The sequence below is a fragment of the Macaca mulatta genome, chromosome 3 (genome assembly GCF_049350105.2).
Source record: "Macaca mulatta isolate MMU2019108-1 chromosome 3, T2T-MMU8v2.0, whole genome shotgun sequence".
Classification (NCBI taxonomy): Eukaryota; Metazoa; Chordata; class Mammalia; order Primates; family Cercopithecidae; genus Macaca; species Macaca mulatta.
In genome coordinates this window covers 185,972,963-185,987,241 of record NC_133408.1, presented here as the reverse complement: position 1 = coordinate 185,987,241, position 14,279 = coordinate 185,972,963, and the positions used below count along the sequence as shown (strand labels likewise).

Genomic DNA, 14,279 nt, shown 5'->3' with positions numbered 1-14,279 from the left:
GCTGAATTAAAGTAGATTTCAAATGTTTTTGGTTTACATAATCATACACCTACAACAATAGGAAGCCAAATAGAAACAGATATAATTTTTCAAAATCCTTTTAAGACTGAATATACTTTAAAATACACCAAAAAAAAAAAAAAAAAACCACTATACCTCCCCACAATTATCCCTCCCCACACCTAAATCTGTGCAGTGAATTCCATGTACAGCAATGCATATGCTTTTCATTCTAGATAGCCCAGCAGTCCCAATCATTTTTAGCACCAGGAATTGGTTTTGTGGAAGACAATTTTTCCACAGATGGGGGTTGGGGGTTGGGAGGGGATGAGGGGTTGTTTCCAGGATGATTCAAGTGCATTACATTTATTGCGCCCTTTATTTCTATTATTATTACACTGTAATACGTAATGAAATAATTATACAACCCACCATAATGTAGAATCAGTGGGAGCCCTGAGTTTGTTTCCCTGCAACCGGATGAGCCCATCTGGTGTGATGGGATGCAGTGACAGATCATCCGGCATTAGATTCTCATAAGGCACATGCAACCTGGATCCCTAACACGAACAGCAAGATAGAGTTCACGTTCTGTAAGAATTTTATGCTGCCGCTGATCTGACCGGAGGTGGAGCTAAGACGGTAATGGTAGCGATGGGGAGCAGCTGGAAATACAAATGAAGCTTCATTCCCCAGGCCACTGCTCACCTCGTGCTGTGCGGCCCAGTTCCTAACAGGAACCCACTGGGGTTGGGAACCCCTGAGATATACAATTTGGCAGACAGTCAAGCGCATCTATGGATCATACAGCTTTCATGATGCTTATGTTTAATAAAACTGGTAAAATGTATATTATTCTGTCTTATCAAAGATAAGAAATGCTTACTGCCTATACTTTTTCTTTTTTTCTTTTTCTTTTGTTTTTTGTTTTGGAGATGGAGTTTCACACTGTCACCCAGGCTGGAGTGCAGTGGTGTGATCTCGGCTCACTGCAACCTCCACCTGCTGGGCTCAAGCGATTCTCCTGCTTCAGCCTCCAAACTAGCTGGGACTCTAGACACACACCACCATGCTCTGCTAATTGTAATTTTAGTAGATATGGGGTATCACTATGTTGGCCAGGCTGGTCTCGAACTCCTGGCCTCAGGTGATCCGCCCACCTCGGCCTCCCAAAGTGCTGGATTACAGGCATGAGCCACTGGACCCAGACCGACTGCCTACATTTCTAACCAGTGAAAATTTGTTTTCTATTTGCTGATAGACAATTAAGTGGGATAATTTACTCTTTCAAAATTTTCTTTTCATTATATGTTTAACAGAAGACTAATTCCAAAACCACTAAATATTTCCTCATCAAAGTGACTTCCAAACTTGGCCAGTGTTGGAATTGTGAAGTTGTCCTCGTTTTCTTGGAACAGTCTTTTCCTGCTGTTTGCTTGGCTTTTTCTTTAGGTTTTAGCTAACATGTTATAATAGAAAGGGATTCCTTCATCACTCACTGATGACCTTACCTCTGGACTAACTGGAATGATTCAATAATTTCAATTTCTATTTTGTCATACCTATTCAATAAAAGAGAAATTTAAGGTCCATTATTAAGATAAAAGATTAGAAAATGGACAGTGCAAATAATTTTGAAATTTAGAGAGCATAAGTAGGATATGTGACTTCATAGAAGCATAGAATTAAATGGCAATTTTTAAACTAAAATTTAGAAAACTGAATGTGTTATGTGGAAGCTGCTAAAGTGGATAATAAACAAAATAATTGGAAGATACTTTTAGTTCCAGGCCTAGATGATTAATCGTTCCAAAACAAGCTGATGCTCAATGCATGTTTCTGAGTAGTCCCTCTTGACCCATTTCTTAAGGAGCACACATCCAGGAAGGAAGTGCTTGAGTAGCTGGCATGGTTTGTCTCTAGCTCCACCACCTGAGACTTTGTCCTCTGAAATCCATATGTGGAAACAAGCACAGTATGAGAGATCCTCTAAATACTGTAATTACACACGTATAAATGAACAAATAGCAGATCTAAAAGCTTTTTTGAAAAAAAGGTCCTATTGATGCCAATTTGATAAAAGAAACAATGTCATTTTTATTTGCAATATTCTGAAATCTCTCTTTGAAAGTAGATACAGGATTCTGATTTTGCCAACAACACATTTTAAATTCCAAAAATTTATATGTGCGGTGATTATACAGTCTTTGTAAAACTAAAATGCCTCAGATTATTGCATATAATAATTACCTATTTTCTCACAACATGAAGACTACTCAAATTGCAGTAATACTTTTCTAATATACTTTGGGCAAAGAGTAGATAATATTTAAGACTTAAAAATGTTTTATTTCACATTGGGCAAATAAGTATAAACTATCCTTTAAAATAACTGGAATTGTCCTATTACTTTTAAACAACAGTCCCCTTAAATATTTCTTTGTTTCATTTTTGGTTTTGACTCATACAGACATGTCAGTTTTAAGGCAACTTTTTTTCTGTAATACCAGGATTTAACACTGGTTGTGTACCTGGAAATATCTGGGTAATTTGGAGGATATAAGTAAATACAAATCACAGCGTTTTATCTTAAGGAACGTGTTTGTCTTCAAGGTATTAGTTAGGTATCTATAAAAGTAGTAGTGACCAAGTATTAAATTATATTTAATTAGATTCTGTGATGTCTGTCTTCAAGTATTTTACAGCAGTAGAATATTGGGTTAATATTAAGCTTTTATTATATGAGAAGCCCAACTAGAACTACCGGCTGGAATTTATGGGACTGTAAATCTGTGTCAATGTAAGGGAAGAACTTGACGAAAGTAAGAACTGTATAAAAATGGAACCAGTGAGCTTTAAAATGTTTGAGCATCCTTATACTTTGAATATTACAGCAGAGAGGTATTTGGGCTCATTTCATGTAATGGTATAATGCAACCAGTACAGTGCCTAGTATGATGAAACATGTTTAGTAAAGTCTAGTTCCTTTAATACAACCATTCCCTAATATCTATCACCCTAAGGGAAAAAGGAGAGGCTCTGCTCATGCAGATTGCGGACTAACAGAAAAGAGTCCTTATTGTGTTTTTAGTAGGCATCCACTGCAGGGATCATTGTGAAGAATATAAAATTTGAAACAGGCTTAGCTAGACTGGCCGACTTTGAAATGGTTGAGAAGTGTGTACTAAGCTGCAAAGGTAAGGATGAAGAGAGAATTTAAAATATAAACAAATAGAATAGAAGTACCTATTTTTGTAATTACGAAATTATATTTTTGTCATATTAAAAATGGAAATGAAATTCATTGACATTTCATAACAACTTCAACAATATCAACTCATCTGCTGGATTATTACACACTAAATACATATAATTATCAAGTTTTTCGGAAGCTACGGCTATCATTTAGAAAATTTGGTGACATCTTAAGTACTCTATTTAAAGTACTTGTTAGGTGCAATAATTATTTTGTTGACACATGTCTTTAATTTGCATGTAGATAACAAATAATTCTTAAGATAATAGCTTCTGGAAAGGACAATCAGGCTCTGGTTTAAAGGCATGTAACCAGCCATGTGGCTTAAGAAAAGCACAGAAAATCTTTTAAAATAAAATCCTGTAGAAAAAGGGTTGCAGAAGTCATAAGCTTTCATAGCATGGTTTCAAATTTCCCTTTTGATAGATACACATTTACTTATCAAATGAGGAAAATATTTGTGGTTTTTTCTTTTAAAATATATTTCTCGCCTTCCTTCTGTTGTCGACACTTTGGGGGTAATTTCTCACTTTAATATCAGATGATTCAAGGTGGTTTTCATTATTTGTCATCACTGTGTTCCTTCTAAGTCCAGAAACCAAAGAATTTGTCTGCTGCGTCTTAGTATTTCACCTGTGATTAGAGCAAATATCCACAGGGAGGTGGTGATACGTCAATCTGCTCCAAGATTCTGAGGCTCGGACCATCAATGAGTTTCCTCTAAATCAGCATAGATAAAACAGGAAACGTGAAAGGAGGGGACAAAATGTAAGAAGGCGTAAGAGAAATATGATTCGAAACAGCATGTTGTGTTAGAGAAGCTGCAAAGATCTCAGTATGGTGGGTTAGATTATAGAGTGCAAGTGTTGGGTTAGGAGGAGACTAAATTTAAGAGACAGGGAAGAACTAGAGAAATGTAGTACTATAACAAGATTTGTGTTTTGGGAAAGTATTTCTGGCATAGATATAGATGACAAACTAGAGGGGGAAAGATTAGAATCAGGGAGACATACCAGGAGGCTACTAAATTAATGCCTGGAGGGAAATGCTGAAAATCTTAACTATAGAAGCTGTGATAGGAACGGAGAGCAAGGGGTGGATACAAGAAATATTTAAGATTAGGACTGGCAAATATTTTAAAGACAAATATTTTCCCACTGCCATGAAAGCAAAAGGAAAAGTGATTTTCTCAGCAGCACTCTCAAAGAAAGCTTTATGGATTAGATATTGTATGAAATGAACACTCAAAACTGTGCCTATAGATTAAACAATGATCATCTTTTAACTTTAGTAATAGCAATCATATTTACAGTTTTAGATTCAGGCTTCAACCTTTCATGAGAACTGATTTTAAAACAGCTTTTATTTATACCTGACAAAGCATTTTAAGGAATATTTTACAGAGCTTTATGTAAATGTTTTCACTACGTGACTATTACATGTATTTCAGTAGTACTCAAATGATAGAACTACATTGTAAAAGTACCTTATTGTGAAGAAGAACACAAATGACATATTATATATTCTGATTTAATGTGCTACCATTGAAAGAGCTGCATTCCTCTCTTTGTTTCAAATATACTTCTTCATTGTTTACCAATGTAATTTTTAAGTCTCCAGAACATATAACAAAGTCATCAAGGAATAAGTAAACAATAAGATAGAAACATTATGCCAATATGTTTTTTTCCTTTATATACAAGCAATCAAGCCTTAAAATGTTGCCTAGATGCAAGCTGAAACTTCTTAGTTACAGAACGTGAACACGGAGACAGCACTTCACTCTCAGCCAGCTGTGCCACGGTAAAGAGCACAGGATCTGGGAATAGGCCAAGCTGGTGGCCCAGGTAAGTTACTTTTCCACGTGTCTCTGATTTTTTCGTTTGCAAACTGAAGCACTGTTACAAGAAATCAATGACCTAGTACACATAAAGAGTAGTGCCTGATTTGAAAGGCTGGGAAGAAAGATTTAAGAAGAAGTCAACACAACAAATATTAGCTAAAATTTATGTAATACAAGCAGAATATTTTATAAGTATAACATGTACTGCTGCCTGGAGTTCTAGAAAAGGTTGATTGATGCTGAAAATTTAAATCGTTGCAGAATTTGTGGAACTCAATCAGGCAGCATTTATTAACCAAAAACTATACATCTTTTTTGATCAAGCATCCCTGTCTTTGGAATCAATTCCACAAACATAACCCCCTCAGTATCTAGAAGCTTGGAATAAGGTTGTTTTTGCTTATGTTCTTAATGGTAGAAGCAATGTTAATACCCAACCATGGCACATTTTTATCTCTGACACAGTACTGTTTTTGTCAACTAACACAATAAAATAGTTATTTTTAATTCCGTACTGTGGACATACAAAAAACACAATTAACTGTGCTAGCATTCCCTTTTAACTAGTCATAACTTAATAACTTAAATGCTTATGTTAAGGTGTTTAAATAAAACTTACATATACTACAGAAGTGCATGAGGCATGATGAAATTTCATTTTTGGAAATGTCATTACTGCCATTAAAAATCTCTTCTATAAGTTAAGCATACATTTTAACATATTCTTGAGGTATGAGGACATTAACCAAGTGATTTAAATCATACGTGTATTTTATTAGCTGAAAATCTGCTGGTTTTGGTACTATATGTAACTTGAGTAAAAAAATAAAGTTTTATTCTAAATACCAAATCTGATGGGATTATACATGGTTGTCTTGCATATTGTGTGGAAAAAGATTCTATGGTCATATTTAAATCCACTGAATAAAATACCATGATGAATTATTAACATTAGTATTCACGGTGGCATGAAACTCATTGTGTTATTGTTGTTATGAATACACAGAAAAAAATGACTGAATCATGAGTTCTTCAGTTGGTTGACATTAAAAACATTAAACTAATATAATCATTCTCATAATCTAAAAACCTGATAGTCATATTTTATTTTCCAGACTATTTTTATTTGAACAAAAAAAGTTTCAAATACACTATGTAAAAATTTACATTTTAAATTAGAATTTATTAGCAATTAAGCAATTTAATGCATCACAGGCCATTATTTAACATGTACTTAATAAATTTTAAAAATAAGACCCATAAAATATGCTATAATTTCACTATGTGACATAATTAGGCTGAAATTTTTTCATGTAGTTCTGTTTATGAATTTTTGCCCAATGTCTGAAAAAGACATATATATATATAAATAAATAAAAAATATATACACACATAGTCTGTACTTATAATGTTACTTAATAATTTGGTTCCCATTAAGAGGCAACTGCTTAGAAAAATGAGTTAACAGTGACAAAATTTAATCCACAGGTGTTTTCTGCTAGTTCAAAATAACTACTTGAGTCTATGATACAGAAGTGACAATAAACACCTTTAATTTTTTTTTTTTTTTTTTTTTTTACTTTAAGTTCTGGGATACATGTGCAGAACGTGAAGGTTTGTTACATTTGTATACATGTGCCATGGTGGTTTGCTGCACCCATCAACCCGTCGTCTACATTAGGTATTTATCCTAATGCTATCCCTCCCATAGCCCTCCACCCCTCAACAGGCCCCGTGTGTGATGTTCCCCTCCCTGTGCCCATGTGTTCTCACTGTTCACCTCCCACTTATGAGTGAGAACATGCAATGCTTGGTTTTCTGTTCCTGTGTTAGTTTGCTGAGAATGATGGTTTCCAGCTTCATCTATGCCCCTGCGAAGGACATGAACTCCTTTTTCACGCCTGCATAGTATTCTATGGTGTGGATGTGTCACATTTTATTTATCCAGTCTATCATTGATGGGCATTTGGGTTGGTTTCAAGCCTTTGCTATTAAAAGTAGAAGCACCTTTAATTTTAAGAGAATTTTCTTAGAGGTATTATTTTATTTGGCATATCATGGTATTTCACCACTTAATAGACTGTTTTTTAACAATACAAACTGTGCATATTAATTTTTTCCATGTATTCCTTTCACATAATACCATAATTGAACAGCATAGATGACATTATAACAGTAAATAAAAATTATGGGTCCAGGTAAGATTTTCCTTTTCACATACTATTTCAATATGACATCTAATGCATAGAGGTGAGCAAATCCTTGCTGAATTTAATTAAACTTTACATAACTTGATTCCATCTTAGATGTCCCACACAACACAGGTTTAGTGACTCTGACAGTGCATATGCAGGTCACACCTCTATTGCCTGCCATTTTCTATGATTCACATTCCCAATCACCATCCCAGTGCAGATGAAGAAGGGTGTGAATGTACTAGAAAATGTAAGGAAAAACTTATATATGTTTGGGGAATTTTTCCTGGTAAAGTATTCTCAGGATCTAATTTCACCTCTTTCCTAAACATAAAAACATTAAAGCATATATCACTGTTTATGTTTATGAGGGTATTTCAAGCAAACCTAAATCATAAGGTAAATACAGAATATGGCCCCCAGGAGCTCCTCTGTATTTTCTCAACATTTTTACAGTACACCAAAAATATGTGATCTTCAGCAAGCAAATTCAGAGCCAACAACCACATCTTTGTGTCTAGATTTCCTACTATCAGGGGAGGCCTTAAAATCTGCAGTGTCATAAAAAATCAGTTACTTCAAGCTGTTATTATGAATAGCTGCCTCCAAAGTGAACTAAAGAAAAGTTTAAGAAGATGTTTTTCAAAACTTACAATTGAGGAAAGAATCAACTTTGTCTTCTAAGTGCAAATTCTTTGTTGGAAAGAATAATTGGTTTAAAACATTTAACCTTCATGATTTTACAGAAGGATCATGAAGTAACAGCCAACTAAAGGTATATATAATTTACTAAATAGTTACATGGACAGGATGAAATTGGATGTGTACTAGCTAAAGTTTGTAAATAGGCTGTATTTTAAGTGACGATGTTATTTACTACAGATAAATAAATGGTATTCTAAGCATCTCTATAAAATAATACCACTAATAGCACTCGGTAGGAATATGAATGAATGAATGAATGAATGGGAGGGTTTGGAAGTCCTAACCAGAATAAGGCCAAATCTTCAACTCAATATCAAGTAGAAAAAACAAGTCTTATTCTTTACTGGTTTCTAAACTGTGCAGAAATTATTTCATGTTCATTTAGTTTGATATCAATTTTATTGTTGGCAATTTGTGATTTTAGTCAGTGCAGTAAATGTCAGTCCCTTCTCTGAGTTCTAGATTAGAAAATAACTCGCAGAGAGGAAATAACATTCTTTATATAAGTATTGCTGATACAAAAGAATAAGGCTTACATGTGTGATACAGTGGGATTCATTAACCTTACTTCTAAAATTAAACAGAGTCTCAAGCCATAGGAAGAACCAAACACCGTAAGTCTCTTCGTGTTATCACTATTAGTGCAGAGGCAAAGCCTACTTTTATCTATCGTTCAGCAGAATCTATTCTTTCTGCAGGCAGCCTGAGGGAGAAAGCAGGTGCTGAGCTAAGCACGTCTAGGTAATTTTCCCATAGTCACCAAATAGGTAAGTAACTCTATCTAACATAGGAAGGAATGAATGAACTGTACACATAGACTCTAAGAGTGTGATAGATGGACTTTTCTTTCCATAAAAGGAACTGTTAGGATGGAGAAAGAGGAAGCACCTCCACATTCCAACATCCTTATCTGCTCAGAACTAAAACATATAGGTTCTATAGAGCCCAGGAGATGGGAAAATCCAGTGTTTTAGTGAATCACTCTGTTACAAGTATTCTTTTCAAGGCTTTCATTTGAAAATTAACAGCTGTATACAAATGATTGCATCATTATTCTTACTTATTAAAATGGCAAAAATAAGCATATAATTTATTCAGCAGCCCAATATTAGTTGGTTGTAGAAATATACCTTATGTTTCTGATAACTACTTATCTTAAAATATGCATCTCTCTAGAAACAGAAAACAGCCAGTTTCAGATACTTGTATAAATATAAAATTTTATTTTATTTCACACAACACTGGTTTTGAGGCTTAAAATTACTATATACCCTGTTTTATAACTTTGCAAGTAGTAAAAAATGATAAAGTAAAGCACTTCTCAAATCGGGACTAGATACGGGAAAATCTTTAAAGTACGTGTTTTTTTTCTTCATCCCACTGACATCAATCACTAAACAGACAACTTGCCCAAGTTGGATCTCCATATGTTTAATATTTTAAAGAAAAGCACATTTGAATTAAGAATTTCTGAGCCTAGATCTCTCCTTCTTCTGTATACCATTTACAACAAATACAAAAATCTACTTCTTAAAAAGAGAAGACAAGTGTAGACATGTCACATTTCTTTTCTTTCAATCATAAAAAAGATTCACAAGACAAGAAGCTTTCTGCAAACTTTAAGAGATTTGATTAAGTTTTTGTCTAGAAGAATTTACTAATAAGGAATAGTGAATTAAATCTAAAAGAAATTATACAACTTGAAAGGTTTTGCCACTTAAAATAGACAAAAAAAACATATATCATCATGCATTTCTTAACAATAAGGATATACTTTGAGAAATGTATCCTTAGGCAATTTTGTCCTTGTGCCAACATCATAGAGTACACAATCACAAACCTAGATAGTATAGCCTACTACACACATAGCATAGACTGTATGGTATGGGCTGTTGTGTCTGGGCTACAAACCTGTACTGCATGTTATTATACTGAATACTATAGGCAATTATAACACAATGCCTATTTGTGTATCTTATCATATCTAAACATAGAAAAGATACAGTAAAAATATAATATACAAGATGAAAAATGGCACACCTCTATATGACAGCTCCATTATAATTTTATGGAACCACCATCATACATGTGGTCCATCATTGAACCGAAATGTCATTATGGGGCACATAACTGTAAGATTTAAAATATGATATGTACTAAACAACTTTGATATCATCTAAAATGATATGTTGTAGGTTTATAACTGCATAAAGGTTAATAAGACCTAAATTAAATTTGTGGATTAATTTTTTACCCAATTTTGCCATATATTGATGGTAAAGAGTAAAATTTGAACAATGATTCTCATTTCCTGAATATCTGTGCCTATAATAAAATTGAGATTATATATTTCTCTCCAATTCGTTAATAATAATATTATTAGTTTGTGTTAAGTAAATAATGTACTACACTCTATCAACCAATGAATTTTGCTTGCCTAAAGCTCCTTTTAAGTTTAAATTGTTTTTATTAAGACAAATTCATTACTATGTTCAAGGTCTCTATAAACCAGCAGTATTTGTTTTTATATGCATTTTCATATTTTACATTTAAAATATACCATTTGGGGAGAAGTATATGAATTGAGGAAGAGAAAATAGACTAATATACTATTGCTTAATATTGTTGCATTAGTTACTTAAAATAATTGCACTGGAAAAGACCTCTCTGTAAGCTTGTAAACAATTTAAATCCCTTGAATGGTGTTTTAGAAAATATATAAATATGCACATTTTTACATATAATATTACAATATAATATATGTGATATATTAAATATGTATCTATGTACTTTATAACATGTATTCAAATGTTTTTATCAAATATATACATACAAATACATATATATTTATACAAACATATATGAATGTGTGTATATATACACATGTATAAAATCATATTTGTTAGAGAATATTTGAATCAATTCAAAGCACATTTCCCAAATGTGATGGTCATGAAATCATAGGTTAATAGTTCTACGAAATGATGTAAATTAGCCTTTATGAGAGATCATTTATCTCAGTGAAAATTCAGTTAACTCTAAAAAGTGAATTTATTAAACGCTAGCTTGAACTCCTAATCATTTAGAACTGCACCGTCAGGATCTTTATAATGTGTTCAAATAAATGCAACTCCCTAAGAGTAAAAGATTTTCTTTAAACTTCCCACGTGTGTACCGTGTATCTACATTTACAGGAAGGGAAGATACACGATTCGTTCCATCAGCTCAGCAGCAGTTCATTTTCACTATCTGCAAAGAAATTAGATTATATTTTTACATAACCATAGTGATGAGCTTTGTTTTCAAGTTTATTCTAGTCTGCTTGTACAACACATAGTATTAACAGCTTTTATATGTGTGTCGACAGAGAAAAAGAAGTAAGTCATAAGCAAATACATATTTGAAATGCATTTGTTGTGAAATAAATATCTTCTGTCCCTCATATTAAAAAGGTATTTAGGAACAGAAAGTTTTAGCATACTCATTACATTTTAAAAATGTGTACCAAAGAAAAATGATAGCTCTAGATTTTCATGCTACTTTTTGTCTTGTGATGACCTCTCCTGGTTGAGTTGCTCATTATCTTAGATTCATGTAGTTTCCATCTTTTTCTCCCTTGAATGTTTTTGGTATTAAGAATATAACTATCGTATTTTCCTTCAGAGCTACATATAAAGTAAATAAACATGTTCATTAATGTAAAGTACAATTGATAGTTAAAGTACTGAATCCATGAAGCTCATTCTAATCAATAAAGTTCTGTAGCATCCTTATTATCTAATTCATTTCCAGGATACAGTGCAACTTTGCATTTTGGTCACACAGTTTAAATTCAAACGAAATAAAAAGCCACCTTAATTAAGCCATTATACATTTTTAAACAATAGAGAATAAAAGCCAAGTTAATAAAAAATCTTAATGGCCGTAACTATTAACTATCTTAAAAGTAATTGTTTCTATGTTCTCTGTCTTGGAATTCTAACTAAAAAGTTAAAAACTCAGAAAACATTTCTGAAATAACAACTTTTTCTATCTTAAAATGCATTAACCCAATGGCTGCCAGTGTTCCATTTGCTACACATGGCAAATGTTTCAGATGGACCCATCATAATTAAAGTATACAGAGTGATGAAACACGGAACCCAGGAAAAACCCTGGATATGAGGACCTTCAATCACTGAATAGAATACATTTAACATATAAGCAGTTTATTTTCCAGGAAAAGTGGCAGGAAATTCTATATAACCAGACCTTGAAACAGAAACAATTTCATCAAACTAGTTTCCCAATGATAGAGTTACATATTTGTGTAAATATCAACAGCAAGCATTATATCCCCATAATTTCTGTTTAAATTTATAAAATTGACATAAATATTAACAATATTTAACTCTTTGTGATTTAACTTGTGTTATAAATAATGCTATACAATGTTTTCAAGTTCATTACAAACTTAGATTGCCAGTTAGTTTTTCTCCTTATCTTTAAATATTGTGAGAAAAGAAAAGCTAATACTGTACTTACGAAGATACGTCAAAACAGTAATACTGACTCATCACAGGATACTATATAGTAGATTCCTTATTGCAACTTAAAATGTCCCTTTTCAATGCTATTCCTGTTGATATTTACCACCACAATAAGAACACTATTAACAAAGATGTATTAATATATCCCAAAATCTTATAAACAAAGAGAAGACTACTTCGCATATGAAGAATTCTGGAAAATATTAAACTTTTTTTTTCCTAAATGGACAAAAAAAAAAGAAAGAAAAAAAAAACAACTTCCTTTTAAACGCTGAAATCTCCATGATAATTCTTTACCAACTTACTCATTCTCAGAAACAAGTACGCACTTATGAATATTATCCGAATATTCCTATAGGCAGTCTTTCTAGTGTTTAACTCTTTCTGAACCAAAGGAACAATCACGCATTTCCTCTCTACATGCACAGTATGCACTTCTAAAGGAATGCAGAAAATGGGCCAGAATCTTCCATTTCTTTCTAAACCTCGTGAAAATATGGGCAGTCTAAAACACACACACACACACACACACACACACACACACACACACGCACGCACACAGTTGATTAAAATGCAGAGATATACATATTGAATAGAATTATTTTCCTGAAAACTCTATTAAGAATCTGCTTATTACTACATTAACGACGCTTTGCACTGAGTGTCCCAAGTCCCGTACTGCATCAGTCATATCCATGATATCAAAGTATCAAATAATTAAAGCAATTTCAGTTACAATTTCACTGCCTTCCATTTTAATAAGCAAGTACTAAATGGGCATTAACTTTTTAAGGGGACGGGAGAGGCTAAAGAGGCTCTATAGGTGCCCAAACGGTTTAAAATATGCTCCTCTTGTTAACCTCAACCCCATGCTCGTTAAGTTATAACCATAAATAAAAATAAGAAACTTGGTTTTGCCATGGTCTTCACTTTTCATTCACTGACCTGCCTAACCCAAATGCAGTTAACACTCCCTGCACAAACAACTCTTAAGAAGCTGCCATCTACACCAGTCTCTCTAGCCAAGCTCTTGCTAACCGATCACCAAGACCAGGAACAACTTTCCAGAAACATCACCAGCGTCACAACCCTGTCTCTTCCAAAACAGAAACGCTGGGTTTCGAGTTTGTCTACTGCAGTGGCCGCAAGTGTGTGACAGCGGAGACACACACATATCAGGGTGCGAGCACTGCGATGTACTTCGGAGTTGATACCCCGGTGCCAAACATCAATGCCGCACTGAAACTGCTCCAGCGAGAGCGAGGAGACGGCTACTTACGGGACGTGGAGGGAGCCGTCCAGGCTCTGCAGAGGCAGCTGCTGACAATCCACAGCAGGAGCACTGCCCCGCAGCCGGCGCGCGGAGCCGCCAGCATCCTTCGCCTCCCGGCCGGCGGCGCTCCAAGAGCTCGTTGCGGAGATGCAGTCTGTCTCTCCGTAGGGTTCTTGAAGGGAGATGGGCTGTCCTCAAATACGCGAGGAAGCCAAGCCCCTCCCGCTTCCTCTTCTCCCCTCACCCGCCTCCAGGCTCCAGTTCTTCTGGGTTTGGAGCAGCAGGGGTGTCTCAGCCTTCGTTCTCCCTCCGTGCGGGTATTGCCTCTTGCACTGTTCGCCAGTGCAATGCCGGGGGAGGAAATTCAAACCAAGAAGGCAAAGGAGGGGGAAGAGGGGAGGGGACGGACACCTACCCCGCCCTCTCCTCGAAAAAAAAAAAAATCACCAAAGGACGGGGGAGGGGAGTAATCAGAAGA

At 34.4% G+C, this 14,279-nt stretch overlaps 1 protein-coding gene across 1 annotated transcript in view; it reads right to left on the bottom strand.

Moving 5' to 3' along the window:
- CNTNAP2 (contactin associated protein 2) overlaps positions 1 to 13,980 on the bottom strand; it is a 2,249,322-nt gene extending 2,235,342 nt beyond the window's left edge. The window contains exon 1 of the mRNA XM_001094652.5: positions 13,808 to 13,980. Within this exon, the coding sequence (XP_001094652.1) occupies positions 13,808 to 13,904 (97 nt within the window). The 5' untranslated portion in view covers positions 13,905 to 13,980. The remainder of the gene's footprint in view (positions 1 to 13,807) is intronic.
- Positions 13,981 to 14,279: the final 299 nt, after the last annotated feature.